Source organism: Phaethon aethereus (genome assembly GCF_964289735.1).
Source record: "Phaethon aethereus genome assembly, chromosome: 5".
NCBI classification, from domain to species: domain Eukaryota; kingdom Metazoa; phylum Chordata; class Aves; order Phaethontiformes; family Phaethontidae; genus Phaethon; species Phaethon aethereus.
The window spans coordinates 71066794-71084972 of record NC_138579.1 but is presented as its reverse complement, the minus strand read 5'-3'; the positions used below and the strand labels follow the sequence as shown (position 1 = coordinate 71084972).

At 42.5% G+C, this 18179-nt stretch overlaps 1 protein-coding gene across 2 annotated transcripts; it reads right to left on the bottom strand.

Annotated features, from left to right (window-relative positions):
* Positions 1-723: 723 nt before the first annotated feature.
* Positions 724-16317, bottom strand: PAK6 (p21 (RAC1) activated kinase 6; the record flags this gene model as incomplete). 2 transcript variants are annotated; one of them, XM_082000410.1, is made up of 8 exons in its annotated part: positions 724-891; positions 2881-3015; positions 3672-3797; positions 3978-4104; positions 6947-7080; positions 7321-7812; positions 11032-11649; positions 16109-16317. In XM_082000410.1, 8 exons carry the CDS (start codon positions 16310-16312, stop codon positions 724-726), a joined length of 2004 nt encoding a protein of 667 aa, XP_081856536.1. The 2 variants fall into 2 exon arrangements, with proteins under 2 accessions (XP_081856536.1, XP_081856537.1); XM_082000411.1 differs by lacking the exon at positions 2881-3015 and having other exon boundaries at positions 16109-16312.
* Positions 16318-18179: the final 1862 nt, after the last annotated feature.

Below are 18179 nucleotides of genomic sequence, written 5' to 3'. Positions count from 1 at the left end.
TGTATCCAAGGGTTTCCCCCCTCCAAAAGTTTAAGATCATGAAATGGATTCAAGATTGACCACTAAACCATACATATTCCTCAGCAAAAGAGAAGCATGTTGATGCAAGAGAGCCATTTAGAAACAAATATATACATATCACATGTGCTCCCTAGGAAAATACGTACAGTTTTCTAGGTCCACATTTAACTGAAGGAAATTAAAATCATCTGTGAAAAAGTCCCAGAGGAAAAAATTGTCAAGTCTTTGTGCATTGTTTGAGAGTTTAAAGGGGTCTGTGCCCCAAAATGTACATTTGAGTCAGCTCAAGACTCCAGTGTACAACTAAGGAAACAAAGATCACATTTCTCATTGGGAAATATTGTTCCAGTTCAGTAGTCAGCAGCCAAGGTTTGCAGGAACTTGCAGACATTCAGAGACGCAACTTCAGACTCCACTTTAAAATGCCATTCTTCAGAAGAAGTGATCCACAAGCCATGAAATACCTGCTTTATTCTTGAAACATACTTGGTCTTATTTGGATCTAGTATGTATTGATTGTCTTCAGCAAAAGAGAAGCCACAAAAGGCTGAGAATGCAAGGACAGTATTCACATTCATCCTCTAAAAAGATTGCTGACAAGTTCCAAGCACCATTCAAAGGACAAGGCTGCCTGGTTTCTTGATTATTACTTTTTTTAATATATAAACATGATTTTTTCCTGGCATTTCCCCTTATGTAAAATCAGCAGGTAGAGGTACGCTTTCTGTATTGTTGGATAAGGGGGACCAGGCATTCTGGAAGTCCTGTCTGGAGCAAAAAGGGGTGATCCAGAAGTTCTTGTGCTGTTGCTCTTTCTAGCGGATCCCGTGTCAACATCCTTTCCAAGAAGTCTCTCAGAACTGGGGAGGTCTGTGAAAAAGCAACCAACCAAGTCAACCTTGTAAAGGAACCAGGCAAGAGTGCATGTGACAACAGGTTGCTGAGGTAGGTTTGATTAAAAAGGGTCCTGTACATTACAACTTTGTAATGCTGCTTTTACACAGAAATGTAACATGAGATAGCATGCTCCTTGTACTGCAGTAATAACTTTCTGTCACCAGCACACACAACATTTACACAGGCTATTTTCTTTTTCATGGGGCACAGCAAATTAAGACAAGACTGCCTGTCATATCCTTCCATCTAAGTCAATTTTATTTCCATTTTGTTATTAATCTCTTCTGCATTTCAGCTCAAAAATTCAACAGAAATCCTGCTACCCGAGGCACATCACTTGGATGTGAAGGGTTGACCAATTCATTCTTTTACTGGCCACAGATTGTGGAAAAGTAGTTAAACAGGATTCCCAAATAGGTTTTGAGGGTCTGGAAACCTGGTGCTGCCAGTACAAGAAGATGAAGAAACTGCAGAACAGTATACCGAAAAGCTAAATGACCTCAGCAGGTTTGTCCGTTGAAAGATGTGGAAAAGCCTGTTGAGTAGGCGGACCCAAGAACCACTTAAAGGCACTGCACATCTCTTGCTGGTGGTAATCCTCTGCATCATTAAAACCAAATAAAAGATTAACTTGGTATATATTTATTTATTTTAATGCTGCTAATTACATCCATTTTAGACTGGGGGCATTTTCCCAGCTCTGGTTAACTTAGAAGTAGATCATGAAACACCGTTCACTCTGAGCTACTGCTTATTTCATGAGTACTTTGAACAACTTCACTGTGATTGCGAGAGGGAGAAGGCACAACACAGCTAAGTACGAGTGCCAGGATCCAGCCTTTATCCTCTGTCAATAAATCTAGTTACGCTTCAGCAAAGCAGTGGAGATTTAGGGGCAGGAGGGCATCCATTTAACCTGTTGCACCCAGTACTACAGGGATTGACCACAGTGAGCCATTAACTGTCATCGGAATGGAGGGCTGGATCCACTGCTGGTGCTGAGCTCCACTCAGACAGCACGGAGATGGGGTAGGATGGCCACCAGTGCGGCAATCCAGAGGTCTGCTGGAAACCAGTTTGCATCCCGGGACAAAGTGGAGCACAGCAAGGCTATAAATGGCTCTGGCTTTCATGGCCCATGGTAGGGCCATCTCACCAAGCAAAGTGTGCAATCCGGAACAGAACTGGCTTTATGCTGCCTAAGGAGCACAAGCACTGGGTCCAGAACGTGACCTTGAAATTTTAATTAGTGTTGCAAAGGCAAAGAGGAAAGTGCAGCTGTTGATGTTTGAGTGTATGCTGTTAGTTCAGCAGTCTACTCTGTTAAATAATTCAGTTTCAGCAGCTGCAGATATTCTGATTAATTGGAAAGGCCAGATAGCTCAGAATGCTGCAGAAGCTATTTGATCTCAGAGGCTTGGGCTGAAATGAAAGGAGGACTGCTCTAAGTGGTGACTAAAAGGTAATCACTGTATTTCTTATGTCACTGCTACTTTTTTTACAAGAAACCATGAAGCTGAGTTCATCTTCAAACAGCTGCAGTGTCTCCATGAGCTACTGTCTCTGCTAAGCTCTCCTGCTCCGACCATAATGCAGTCTTTGCAGTGTTGAAAGCCGCAAAGCCAGAAACTCTCAAGAGCAAGGATCCTCCTATTTGCTTCCCTAGAAGATGAGCTACTCTATCGACATCAGAAGATGTTAACTGCTGGGTCCACCTGAAGCAGCTTTGATTTGCATTATCAGGTTTATGCCCAAATGACCTTACATTATTAGGGCTATTTCCCAACCAGCCACTAGCTGTCAGCAGCAGCTTGCATCCACTGAAGCACCAGAGCCAACAAAGTTGCCCAAGAAACATGTCCTAGCAAGATCACTTTCACAGCCAGCTTTACCGGGAACGGCTAATACAGATGTGTCCCCACAATATTCATCAGGTTTACGAGTGTTTGCCAGTATGCTCACCCTGTGGAAGTTTTTCAGTTTGGGAGGAGGACTGTCACGGAGTCTCTTCATTGCCTGGACTGGAGAATCACTAAAATAGGGGGGTTCTCCATCCACCATCTCTATCACCATGATCCCCAGAGACCAGATATCCACCTGTGGGAGCCAATGTCACATCAATACACACAGTTCAGAGCAACAGGTCCTTGCTTTGTTGCCTTCACAAAGACTGCAACACCCCACCCATGACAAACGTTACTGTGAAGAGTAGAACATTAACCCACTTGATGCTACTGGACTCCTTACCACAGTTTAACCAAGACAGCTTTCCACCTAGAACTGAGCCACACTGGTGTTGCAACATGTAAAGGTCTGCAAGTAACTGCTTGTGCTACACCTGGTTGGTTGGTAAACAGAACTAATCAGTCTGCTGCCACCTGCCCATAATTTCAGATCTTCCATCTGTGCCTTCCCTCTTCTCCTCCTCTCCCTTTATGGCATTGATTGATTTACTGATCCATATCATGTCACAGGCTGCTCCTTGCTAACACCTGTCCACACTACAGCAGATACAAGCCTATGCCGAGCTTCAGGTTTAAGAATGAAGTTTACACCCTCTTCCTGGAAGCAGAAGAACTTGTTTTTCTACACTTTTAGGAAATATTGATATCATAATCAAATCTGTAGTCATAGATGTCTTTATACTTTAAATAGACTCTAGAGACTCTTCCTAGAAGACCCAATACTAATTTTCCTGTGACACTTCAGAATATTTATATACCTCTTCTGATATTAGGGAAGTGGTCCCTTACCTCAGTGGTGTATGGTATCCTTGCAATAACTTCTGGAGCCATCCAGTAGGGAGTACCTACTAGAGACTTTCTTTTAGGTACATCTTTACTGATCTGAGCACAGAAGCCAAAATCTGAGAGCTTGACCTGTACAAAGAGAAAAGCAACCAGCCTTAAAAATAATTTTTAAACAACATGGAAGGAAACACCGAAGACAAAGGGAGTAAGAGGATGAGGTACAAACAAGAGATTGAGAACAGAAAGAAAGGACACAGGCTAAGACTACAGCAGCAGAAGACAGGAAACAATTTGTCTGAGGAAACATACCCTTCCATCCAGTGTCAAAAGAATGGAGTCGCTCTTGATGTCTCGGTGAATGACCCCCTGAGAGTGAAGATACGACAGAGCCTGCAGCACTGATTCACACACTGTTGCAATTTGCTCTTCATTTAGCCTGAAATTAAAGACACAGGAGTTTAACTGCATTGTACTGGGCAGTGGCTAGTGCATATTCACAGGTCCTCTTCAAAGGCACAGTGCAATTTCAAAGTTGAGTTGCAGATGATTATTTTGGTTCCCCATGACCATTACTATCTCACTTTTACTGTTCCTCTACGACTGTTTGTTACTGTTGAAAACATTTCTGTCTTGACAGTTAGCAATTTTAAGTTTTTGTAAGTCTAATACAGAGAAAGTGCATTTTAAATCTTGTATCTAAAAACATTCTGCATGATGGATGCTGTTTCAAGCAATTATGATAGGCAAGACTGCTCCTTCATGCCAAGGTGCCACTGTAACTGTTGATATAGCTTTTTTTTTTAAAGCAAATATAGTAAAGCTATTGTTCACAAGGCATATTGTGCAACTTTATCCAGAAAGCATCCAAACACGTAATTTGATAGAGAAAATAGGGATCTTTTACAGGTTTCATGCAGCTAGACACTTTGGATACTCTTATACCTAACTAAAAGGTAGCACAGGTTACAAGCAGGGAAGACACTCCTGAATTTTACCACACTCTCTGTTAGCACACTGAGTATAAGCACCAAGAACTTCTTTAGAAGCTCTTGCTGTTTGAAATACCAACACAAGAACCTTCATGACCAAGAAAAAGTGAAAATGGTAGAAATGAAAATTAACTCCTTTAACTGGGGACAGTGACAGTGTTCTCTGCACGTTTATACTGAGCATTGCTGTAAGTATTTCAAAGAATAGCCCAAGTACTCAATTTGAATACTTTTGATTCTCAGCCTGTCTCTAGCAGTTGTTTCAAACAACTCTCAGTTGAGGGCACACAAATGATACCTCCTCAAATCCATGTCTGCAAGTAACACTGAGGAGGAGAGAGAGCCCAGAAGCTAGAACTTTGCACAGTGCACCAGTACCTTCTAAATACACAAGAGCCATTTCTACACATTCATGAAGGAGGTTGCACCACCAGCTGAAAAATTTATACCTCCATTGCTTGTTTGGTATTCCATATCTTCCTGTACCAAATCGACCATCTGACCAGGACACTGCATGTTGTGGCTGCCCTGTGCCATGCTGATGGTGGAAATGTATCAGAAAGAGAGCAGAGGGCTACTTCTGCCATTATGATTTAACCGCTAATAGAAGAGGGACTTCTCCAATACAGAACCTAACCTATTTAGAAACAGTGCTTTTCATTTCATAGTGCATGAGCTGTAAGAAAAGCTGATACAGTTCTGAGCTCTGTGGTTCTAGAAGATAACAAGAGGGGTACTTTCAGCTTGTCACATACAGAATTTGGTTTCAATCAAGTGAATGCATAGTGTAAACCAGATTACTAGAGGATTAGCTCACTGCTGGAGATGCAAATCAGTTATCACCTTCAGCAAATGTTTAACGAGTGGAATGAGGGTATTTTCTTTCCTGTGAAAAGCTGATAAAGGCTCACAGCTTACTTTTGATAAATGTTATCATTATAACAGATCCTGTTTCCACTATGTAGAAAAACAAGCATTCATTAAAAGGTTCAAAGGAAGGCTTTGTAAAATAACTCAAATCTAGGCTGAGGTCCCCCAATGGAATTCAGTCTCACTGGTGGGTATCAACTACACAGCCCCTTCATAAACCTCTTCAGAATATTTTTTTTTATCTGTAGTTCCATTGGTTCTAATACCAGCTAAAAGCTACAAGAGCTTCACTGGCTCTGCAATGCCCTAACTCAGCATTCTTCAGGACTAAATGTTCTTTTTCCTGTCCAGGAGCAGGTACATGACTTACAATGAAACCCTAGGTCTCAGACCCTGAGATGTGCCTCTGAACTCAATCCCGGAGGGCCTGGCCATCTAAGTGTTTCCAAGACATTCCTTACAGGCGGGGTTCTAGAGGCTACAAAACACAATGTGTCTTTTTTATGCCTCCCAAACACATCATAGATGTGCTTCCAAAACAGAGAACCCAACAGAGCAAGATACATGCCTTAAATCCACCACAGGATCAGTAAAGGCTCGTAAAAGCACGTAAGTGAATTAAAAGCATACTATGATTAAAAAATAAAAGTAAATACAATTAGTGTTAGCAATACTGCCTAATTGTAATCCAATTAAGATTCTGAGTCTTCAAAAAAGGAAAGCTCATCCTACGGCCTTTCTTGGTCAGTCTTTTCATTGGCGTTCCCTGCACCAGTTTACAGCCTCGCAGGACTGCTCGGAAGCAGGAGGGTGCTCCAGGGTCATGGGTAAGACACGATCATCACCAGAACACCTTAGAGGCCGTTTGAGAACAACTTCTTTTCCCTCCAAGAATGCTTTGGGCATTAATGAATACGAAGTGGTGTGGATAAGAAAACAAATTTAGGAGAGTGTCCAGTAGTTGCTATCTTTAGGCAATGAAATTTGGGAAGGACTCCCAGATCTCAAGGCTCTGGCTGCACTCCTCAGAGGAGTTAGCCACAAATACAATCTCACTAAGGTTGCACCACTGAAAACTATTTCTGCACGCTCTTTAATACTCATTCAATGAGCTTCCTGGCCAGAACACAACAGATAGAGTAAACAATACTTTTTATGAGTACTGTGTTTTACAGGGAAGGTCATCAAGTCGATGACTAATGGATATCTAAAGGGATCAGTACTGTAAATGAGGTCCCTTCTACATCAGAAGTATTATTACATACTTCAAATGGATGACAGTTTTAAAGTGTAGTAGTTTCAGGGCACTGAAAACACAAGATCTCCGAGAGAAACTATTCTTCCCAGAAATCTCCACTCTACTGTTCTTGCCTGTCAGGTGGGAACACAAACATTGATGTTTTGGATTTCACTTCGTACCTGATCTGAGACACAATGTCTGTGAGGGCTCCCCCCTGCAGGAACTCCATCAGCACCCAGAGCTCCTCTCCCACTAGATAGCTCTTGTACATCTCCACTACGTTGACATGTTGATAGTCCCTCATTATCACCACCTGTAAAAACACAGTGGACAACTGACCACCACAAAACTTAATCTTATCCAACAAAGCAAGCATATACAACCCTACAAGTACAATGCAGTAGCCTCCATCCCACCATCACCTTCCTTCTTGGTACCAGCATAATTCTATTAAAAGGAAGATGTCTCCTGCTCTTCCCTTCTTTTTACCACAATGACTGTTCCCATGGCTTTATGGTGAAGAGCAAAACCCCACCGCTCTCACTATACTCACCTCATTAAAAAGGAGCTCCCGACGCTGCTGCTTTCTCAGATCCATCATTTTCACTGCCACCTGCCGCCCTGAGTGCTTCTCTCGAGCAATACAGACGATACCTGTGGACCCTTCACCAATCTTTACGTAATTCTCCAGCAATGTCCGGGGATCCCCCTGGTCCACTACCATCCTAAGGGCAGCTTTGAACTGCTCATGAGTCACAACCACTGGGTCCTCACTGGCCAGCTGCCCTTTCACAGAAGAGTCTTGGGGAAGGTGGAGGTTGCTAGAACTAGTCTGAGTCTGCCGGTTCCTGGGAGACCCTGCCGGTGACGGCCTGCCTTGTGGCAGTGCAATTGCTTTCTCCACTGTTGGTGACTTCTGGGGAGTCCCAGCTTCTGAGATCATCCTGGGGAAATCGGATGCAGGCTGATCTGATGGAAGAGACTGGGCTTTGGCTGCAGGGCTGCATGGTGAACCCCACTGCTGGGGCCTGAAGAAAGCATTAGGCTTTGCGAAGAACAAATAAGAAAGTGGAAGAAAGAAAAAGTCATGGTTAGATTAGCAAGAGAAAGAAGCGGCAGGAATCAGCTGCATGTTATGCCACTCTGGCCTAGCACATTTTGTAGCTGACTGGAGTCAAGCGCTGCTGGAGGTTCTTGTCTCTGGGTCTGCCCAACATACGCTGCATGACTAGGGGAAGCCACAGGGATGCAGATTTTCAAGAATCAGTTCCAGGATGGGTGCTATGCTTTAAGGATCTCCTAATTAAGGCAGTTTAAGAGGGACCTTTTAAAGCATATGCTTAAAAAAAACAAAACAAAACAAAACAAAAAAAACCCCAAAAACCAAAACCCACAGGAAAAAAACCCAGCTGATAAAATGCATTCCAACCTTGCCACCAAAACTCAGGGGCAACCTGTGTTGCAGAGAATTTGAAAATCCTTTATCCCTCTGTGCCTCTGATCTTCCTATATATAAAAGGAAAGAAGATTCATGCCAAAGCTGTAAATCACTTTGATGTCTTGGCCTAATTCCCTTTGGGTAATTACATACTGCCTACTGAAAACTCTCTCTGCACTTTCCACTTGTACCTGCAGTGCATTTCTGTCAATCAGACACAGAATTTGCACTCTCTTTTGGGAAAAGCATCATTAACCGGGACAGCTGTGGGTGGCCAGCATGACACTTCAGCTACACAGAGCCACCTGCCACTTTGCCATCTTACTGGCTCAAAACTGTCCTACAATTAATTTGGATTAGCAGTGCTCTTTCCCGAAGCTCTCAAGGCTTTCGCAGACCTCCCACTCAAGTGCCAAGGAGGCCCAACCCTGTTTAGTTTGTGAGTTCTCGTAAGATCACAGCCTGCGGTAGCATGGCTTCAGGATACATATTCCCATGCTAGCACTAAGCATAGGTCTCCCAAGAAGGATAAATCTTGAAGTGCTAATACTCACCCTGGAAATGTTGACTAATTAAAATTCAACAATATCTAGCAGGTTAGGTATAAAATACATTATATACATAGTTATATGTAAAATAATAGTGGATCTGACAAAGTAGCAGCTTCAGAAAGAGCAAGCCAATCATTTATATTATAGGGCAAAATAAAAACTTCAAAGCAACAAGCTTTTTCTCTCTCACAATTCAGGCAATTATTAATAAAGTTAATAATATGGGTATGGGAACCAAAAACCGCCAATTTTTAAAAGGGCACTCATTTTCTCTGTCTCAGACAGAAAATAATTGTATAGAATTTAATTCTATGCACTTTGGTTTTTAATCAAGGATTTTTGTCAACAGTAAAATCTGCATAAGCCTAACACATACAGCTCATTTTCACACACACACCGGCCCTGAAAGTATGATTTAGTAGCTCCTGGCTTTGGGGTGCAGGAGTGCGCAAACACAAACCGCCTGTCAGAAGTTACTTCCTCCTCATTTACCAGCTCCACCCCTGCAGTCCTGTAGAGACATGCTCATGGCAACGAAGTATTTATTTCCCAACTCTTGTTTTGTCTCAGGAGAGAAAAAAAAAAAAGTTTTATATAACCTAGAGCATGCAAAAGGGCACACAACACACATGCAAGCTCACACATGCTTGCCTAACCACATGTAAGTATTATTTCCTGCTCCTGTCATTTGACAGCCCCTGTATACGCGTTTTCAGTCTCTGGACATTTTGAGATGTCACTGGTTCTCCCACTCCTTCCCCCCGTACTAGGGTGAAAGGAAAGAGCACTTGACCTTCCCATGGTGACTACAGGCAGCCTATCAAGGCACCCACATCCCCATTTTCAGCCAATTATTTCCCCTTTCCATTTCATCTGCAATTATGCATTTCTTACACGTCACAATTAGACATCATCATCTCCATTTGAAAGGGAGACTACGGTTTTAATCATTGGGGGCTGCTAAGAACAGCTTAGATAAACAATTAGTGATGGCACAGATCCTTCACTGGAGCAGGGAGATGGACTAGATATCCTCAAGGTCTTTCCTACTCCCCTCCTCTCACAAGCAGCTCGAGTTCAAACACACCCAAGCATATCCATGCACACATGCCATTTAACTGGTAACCTCTGCTCCTCCTGGTGAAAGTGCTGGGGCATGGCAAAGGCAATCTTGCTAGAGAAAAAAGAAGTGGCCAGTTCCCCTAAGTACTCAGGGATAGGCCTCCAGCCAGTATAGATCAGCCCAGAGTCAGAGACAGCAATAAGTGTAGTTTGTACTACACAAGAACTGCATTCCTTTAAAATCCTGCTCGCCGGTAAAGCGAATCAGCGTGGAGAAGGCTGTGTCTGAAAGCCTTGAGCCTGATCCTTGTGCAAACTGCAAGAAGCTGCATCAGAGAGAGCCCCACCCTGCAATACACTTTGGAGCCGTCAGTTTTGTTGGGCCAGTGGCTCCTGTCGTCTTCCTCTGAGATCAGGGACTCCACGCCTGCTAGAAATTAGCCTGGCCTTGCACCAGCCCAGCGCAGCCTTTGAAACCACTGTTGAAACCACTGAGCAGCTGTGCAAGGACAATGAGTGCTGGGTTACCCTGGGATGAATTAGAAGCAGTGGCCTGAAGGGCTACATTTCCTATCCAGTAACATGAGCCAGGAGTTTTTCTCCTAGTTTAATAAGAAGGGAGTCATTCACTCAGGGTAGTTTTCCTGGGGGAGATGTAGCTATGAGCTGTCCCATCCTTACCAAAAACCAAGTCAGATTTTCTGTTTTACAGTACTGTGGGTGCTGATGGAAACGTTCCTGTTGTAGGCAGGTTGGCAGATACAGCTATAACCTAGAAGCTCTCCTGAGTTGTTCTATTTTGCACAGGCAAAAGAATACATTACTAAGGTAAATTACAGCAATTTCCTAAATGGCAAAAGCACATTTACGCTAGTATAATGTCATTTAAGTTATGACTTTACTACTACAGAAGGGCAAAAATGACTAAGTCCTCTACCTTATTCCCAACCTACACCCCTGCAAGCACAGTTCCACTAACAAGCCTTTCTCATGTAGATCTGGCTGCCATTTTGAGCTATGCCTAGCAGTATATTCTGTGAAGCTTAGGCAGACTACACATTTCCCCTATCCAGGACTATTTTCATTCCAGCATTAATCATAACAAGAACAGATGGTTGCATGATGTTTGCAATTAAATTTGTTCAGCTGTGTAAGTAACCTCTGGAACTTAAAGTCAACATTGCACTCACTCAAAAATACCTAATAACTATACCTTTATCTGCAGGGAAGGGCCTGACTTGTTTGAGCTGCTGGATGAGGCGAACACACTGCGTAACAGCCTCCTCTTCAAGCTGTTCTCCCTCGATTTGGAGCTAGGGCTGCCCTCCCCTGAGGGCCTGGAGTTTGATTGTCGTGCGAGACAAGGCTGAGGCCAGCACTCTTCTGAGCTCTTTACTCCCGTCTTCTCACTCTCCCCTGGTAGAGTTGGCATATGCTGCAAACCAGAGGCACGCTGGAGGCAGCTGCCGTCGGCGCCCTGGAACTCCGAAGGCCCAAGGGACTGTGCTTTCATTACCATACCATTGGGATGAGACTGTCCGTCCAATCGGGGTTTATAATCTGGCCACATAGTCTGCCTCCGGGTCACCTTGGTCCCACCATTGCAATTGAGGTAGTTTCCATATTTGTCTGCCCAGTCTGCTTCAGGAGTCTGAAGATACATGTCTGGGGGTCTGTCTTCCCCCAGGAGCCCAAGGGACTGAGCTCTCCTCCTGCTGGTGGGGCTCCTTCCCCTCAGAGTGTTTGAACTGATGGCAGAAAGCTTCTGGATGTCATTGAGTAGCCCAGAGATATAGCCTTCCACTTCCACAGTGCTGCCCCTCACCACTGTCTGTGAAACATAGGGAAGGGGGTGAAAAAGTTAGAGTTATAAAAATTGAGGCTCAGTTTATCTTGACAGAGATTTGGTTTTGTCTGTTTAGCCAAAGATTACTCAGGGAATTTAGGAAAAATGAGAAATGTTTCTTACTGTCTTTTTTTTTCATCCTTTACTGAAGAAAAAAACACAGGAATCATTGGGTTACCTCCTTCTGTCAGAGGCAGCAGTGCTTTCAGCCAGAACAGTGAATTCTGCTGCTGCACTCACATTCTGAAGGACAACATTATAGCAAAAATGGGATGTTTTTAGCACTCCTAACTCTCTTGTGCTGAAATTGTGCTACACTACATCACTAACTTAGGCTCAACAAGCTCCTGAGAGCATTAGTTCTCAGACGTTACAGCATGTCCTAAGCTCTATCTGCAAAAATCACCTTGCTATTCCAATACAAGGTTCATCTCTCCCCTGTAGCACTCTCAATAGCTTTGTAATCATCCCCCCTTAGTCTGGTTTTTGCTAATGCATCTTAATCCTGACCAGTAAAGACCACACGGTTCCAACAATGCATCCCTCCTCTGTTCTTCCAAGCTATTATAATTAAAAATGATGAACAAAGGGTCACAACAGCTCACAACTGCCTTGTAAGCAAACAATGAAGAACAAGGCTTCCATCCAAACAAGCAACAGCACTATACAAGTAGGACACTTGAAGCTGTTGGTATATTATGTAGTGCTCTACCTTGCTTATTCTGGAACTGAAAAGCTTACAGACGCTTTTTTAGTGCTGGGAACCAGAACGTTTCATTTCTTCACAGAAATTCACAGCATAGGATCACTCCTACACTTTCATGAATCTCTGCCTGAGGAAAATCTTTCCCTGGAGTGATGGCAATCTCCTGTTTGCTAACTGAACTCCAGGGATCTTCTAAAGATGCTGGATTAATTACACCGAGCCTAATATTTAGTTGGTGCAAAACAGCCGTTCCAGTAATTTCAACAGAATGCCACCACAGTGCACAAAATGAGCACCTGGTTTGCTCAGTGTCGGAGAATGAAAGGCAGAATCGAAGATTTTGTCAAACAAGGTGAAGAAAGGATAATCTGACTCATACCATTGCATACCTGCGTCACCTGCAGCAGGAAATTCTGCTTTTCAGTCCTATTGCAGCAATACACCTTCCTCACCACATACATGCATCCTTCTCTGTGGCCCCAGCTGCTGTCAAGTAAACAACACGCCAGGGACATAGATCCTCAAACGGTTTCTACCACTTCTGCACCAAACTCGATAGGGGAAAAAAATACAAAAAGTAAATTGGTCAGAAACCCAGTCTCTGAAATCTGTCAGTGGGATAGGAAGTCTCTTCTGTCCATTCTAATTCATCCATTAGAAATGGCAGACATATCAGTTTACCTCAGCAATGCATTCAATTAAGAGCACTAGTTCATAAATGAGTCTGAGCAGGGACAGATGTAATATGCACACCAAGTCACAGAGCACTTGGCAAGATGCCTCCACACCCTTGCTCATGCTTCCACAGGCAGATGGGAGATGCTCACTGATGGTTCAGTGTTTCTACAAACTGGGAAAAAGAATTACTCAGAATAAAGTTGGCAGAAATCTCAAGAGGCCAGCTAGTCCAAAGTAGATGGTCAAAAATAATTCCAGAAAGACTTGTATCTAACATGTTCTCAAAATGAGAAATCTCCAAGAACAGATGCTATAGCCTCTCTAGAAAATCCATTCCAGTGCTCACCTCATCTCCTAGTTAAAAACTTCCTAAAATTAGACTCAAGTCACTACTGTTGCACTTCTAGTCTATTAAGTGAGTAGTCTCCCCAGTGGACAGAGAAGATGGGAGTTAGTTGTACTTCGCAGCTGTGTTTGAAGACTGCATCAGATTAATGCAGAAACATCCAAATTTGAGCCAAATCTATATGGATAGCTCTTACAAAGATCTTGCCTTGCTGGCCGAAATTTAGAAATTATCATTTTAAAAAGAAAAGCAACACTTTACAAGCTACAGACAGTATATGTCAAAAAAAGAAAAAACTGTGATAGTTGAATACAGGACTCTATGTATAAGGGCTTGGCCTAATAGGGCCAATTAGCACTTAAAAAAAAAAAACCAAACCAAAATCTTACTGTTGACTGGTATCACTGAACAGGAATTTGTTCAAATGAAGTTTACCAGAAATAATCAACTATGTCATGCAGCCTAAGAGAGTATTTGTACTTGGACTTACAGGGGTAAAAAAAGACAGTTTAAGATTCTTCTCTAGTTTTTAAAGGCTATTTGGCATTCTAGCCTTGTTCTTTAAAAGATTTGCACTTCCTTTCAGCTTTTACCATCTACAGGTTTAATAAGTCATAGATGAAAGTACTGACCAGTATTAAATTCAAGACAAACTCCAGTAAATCTCTTCATGCACATTTCTATTTTGACAGTGATGCCTCATGCTATTGTTTTGAGTATGCTTTTCCTAATACTGGAGAAAATTTGCTCAGTTTGCTCTTGGAATGCCATAGGTACAGTGCAAGAGCCTAACTGAAGTCACGATATAAGAGAGAGCCATCATTTCTCCCTGACCCAAAGCCTGAGACCCTGTGATTGATGGAAATTGGGTTGCTTGACATAATTTGTTCTTGATAAATCAATGCTGGCTGCTAGCTATTACCCTGCTATCTCCTAGGAACTGGTTGCAAATAGATTACTTGCTTATTTGTTCCAGTCTTTTTCTGGGAATTGAAATTATTCTGACTGATCTCCAATTCCTTGAATTTCATTAGGCCCAGCTGACTTGAAAATATGTAACTTATCTAAGAAGTTACATTTCTGGTCATGTTCTTTCTTATTCTAGCCTGCGTTCTTATCCCTTCATGCTTGTGTTAATTGTGTTAGCCCACTGATCACAGTTAACCTTTTCAATAAAGGCTTAAGAAAAATCATTAAACATTTACAAATTCTCAGTGTCATCGTTATTAACTTTCTTCCAAAATGAGTAGTGAACAAATTTTTCCCTTCATCCTCCTTCTCCTCCTCAGTGTACTTATGATGTCTCCTTAGTGCCCTTTCTGTTCTTTGAGAATAACATCTTTTTTTGTGCCTTGGCCTTCCAGTTTTGTCCCTACATAAATTTCTTTTCTATTTGCCCTTTATAACTTGACATAGTTTCCACCCTTCTGAGCAATCCTCCTGCAGTTTAAGCTCATTAGAGAGTTCCTGGTCTAACCAACTCGGTCTCTTATTGCACATTTTATCTCTTCTGTGGATTGCAGTCCTATCTCCTACTACATTTTGAACCTCAAAGCACATTCAGGACACCATAAAACAGAAGGCAATACCTCCTCCCTTTTTCTTTTACCTGTTCTTCCTGAGCAAGTTTTTCCTTTCTAAATTAGCATTCTGCTCAAAGTTGCTGATGTGCCATTTAAATTGGAGGTTTGATTTTGCATTGATACTTGCATTATACTGAAATGTAGTCCCATTTACTCCCTGCGTTTTAAGCATCTGTACACAAAAAGCTAAATTCATCAGATAGACAACTATTTTCTTTTATGTCCTTTCCTAAAATCCAAGTAGTAACGTCTCTATTTTAGAATTTACCTTTCAGGTTTTAGGCCCCTGTAGGGTTTTTTTAACTGGGAACAAAAACTTCCCACAAGCTAGCAAGACTTTAAACACAATAATTCTGTAACCATCTTTCATTTCCTTTTCCAAGAGGTCATCGTGAATCTGCCTCTCTTCACACAGCAGGTCCCTGCCGTCACATCAACACACAGTCTCCAGATGCCATTATCAACAGCCATCCAAGCAAGACAGCCATTTAAACGCACCCATCTACAAGGATCGGTAACTTGTTTCTCCTTACTGAAGGAGAAGTTGCTTTAAGGACATTCTCCTGTTTACTGTGTCCCACTTTCTGATAAACTGCTGTTTTATAAACCCTTTTAGCCTAAAACGTAGTTAAGTCCTGCTCCCTATTGTCTTTCATTCACTTAGCCATCCATGAACAGCAAGCTAGCGCTACCCCACTCTCTCCCACTCAGGCTTCCCTGTCAACTTAATTACCAGCCAAATTTGCTCACCCACGAGAATGACAAACTTGCTAAAACAGGTCTCTCCACGAATTTTCCTCTTCTCTTCCCCGTACAACAGCCGAACACATCCTAGGCCCTGTCAGCTACCACAGGAACTTTCACAGGTCCTTGTTAAGGTGACAGGCAGCCAGCTGGTTGTAACAGTGACACTACTGCAGTTAAGGATACTACTGTCCTTATTTCTGATGAAGTTACTATGGCCTTAAAAAAGGAAAGTGTTAAGAAAGTCCAGACCCTGCTATTCACCGAGTTCCTTGCAGACGTCACCCTTACCTCCATTTAAATATATATGGGGCACTGCAAACACTGCCTCAGCTTGGGCCTCCCTGCTAGCCAAGGGAACAGGAAAGAGTAGTCTTCCTTTCTTACCTTCATAGGCTGGAGTTGCATCCTTGTGATCCTTGAAGGGTCTACCACTGGCTTGGGGCGCCTCAGCGTTTCTAGAATATTCTGCCATTGAGGTGGCAGGCCCACAAATTTGCCCTCCTTTGGGTCAAATGAAGTGTGGACACGGTGCTCAAAGTTCTGCGGAGCTGAAATCTCTGGGCGTTTCTTCTTCTTCTTGCGGAACATGATGCCTGAATCAGAGAAGGCAATACCATTAGTGCTCAATTATATTACTTAATTACATTGTATTAAGAACATTCTCCAGTGACAAGCACTTTAACGATGGAGTTGATCATCTGCTTTTACGGATGAGGAAACAGAGGCAACGAGAGCAATGACATGCTCCAGACCACCTGGCAGGTCAGCGGCTGAGCTGAGATTTCCAGTGACTGTTCTAGTGCCCTGCTCACTGTGAAACAGTGCTCCTGTTTCAGAAAAGAGACAGACACCTGTGACATCTACAGCTGAACTCCTACCACTTGGCTTCCTTTTTTTCTACTCATATTGCCTGATATAAACATTTTAAATATATATATATATATATATATATATATGAGATACATACTTATATTTTACAGGTTAAATGGCTTTGGAGTCCAGCCAGTTAAGACAGTGTTGATTCCACTACAAACCTGGAATGAAAGGTAGTTATGAACAGGGCTCAAGCTGCCTTCTCAAGTAAGTAACATACATTCAATTCCTATTTAAAGATGACAGAGTTGTTGCCAAAGGAAGAGCTGCCCAAGACTGATTTTGGATGTCGGGTTTTTTAGCTTAGACAGAGAGGAGGCAGTAGGTGGAAATCAAACTTTGTCAGCAGGTAGCTGAAGAAGCTAAAATTAAAAACTAAGAATCCTTTCCCTTGGGGGCTGAGAGAAACAGTTTCTGTGAACAGCCATTACAACAAGCCAAAACCAGCTAACACTTAAATATACCCAAACACAAGAGACATTCAAAATCTGATTTTAGACTTTATAGCCAAAAAAAAAACATAGATAGATAAAAAGTCAGAAGTTCTAGACCTTTTTGAAATTGGGAACATAGGAAGCAAAAAGAAGAACCAGAGCTCCACATACAGTCAACAGATGTGGGAAAGCTTGAATAACTGGAGGACTGAGATGGATGGACACAACCCCTTCACAAAAGACAGGCAGGGAAGATGGGGTGAGAGAGCAGTTACCCTTTCCATGGAGAAACACCTCAGAGGTAGGGAGATTTTCTGTGGAGAGCCAGACTTTTCACAGTGGAGAGTGGTGGGAATCCGAGGCGACAGAGAAGGCCGGACTGGATAGAAGGAAAAACTTTGTCATGACCAGGCAAGTCCAGCATTGGAGCAGGTTGCCCCAACAGGCTGTGCAGTCTCCATCCTCAGAGGTTTCCAAGAGCAAGTTTGCTCTTGAAGACAAAGCCCTGTGCAACATGGTCTGACCCTCAGAGCAGACCCTGCTTTGAGCAGGGGGTTGGACTACAGATCTCTTGAGGTCCCTTCTCCCCTGAATTGTTCTATGACTCTATTGACTGGTTTGATGGCTTTAAAGTTAAAAGTATTCGAAGTTACATTTTCCTATTTGCTGTTGGAGAAACATGTTTAATGGGCAGATTACTGTTGTAATTGTTACTGGATGCAATGGAATTGGCATGCTCCAGAACTCATCTCCTCTCCAAGATGCTTTCTGTCAATGCACGGAATGAACTGTGCAACAAGAGCCACAAAAGAGGTGAAACAAAGCAGAGACCCAGTGGCAAAACTTTCTAAGTAGTTCAGTGCTAAAGCTCTCTAGCTTAGGAAAAAGTTATACAGGTTTCTTTAAGGCAATTAATATCCACCAGTAGAAAATAAAAAAATGTTTTGATACTGCTCCTTTTTTACTGACAACTTTAATACTAGCATTTGCCTCTCACTAATATTGCTTATAAAGTGATGAACGCTACCTCTTCGTTGACATCAGATAGAGGATTTTTGCCACTTGATCTTCAACTTTGTAGTGATCACTCTTCCCCTGTACAGGACCTCAGGTTCCAACTATTTGTGCTGAATAAATATTTTCAAGGG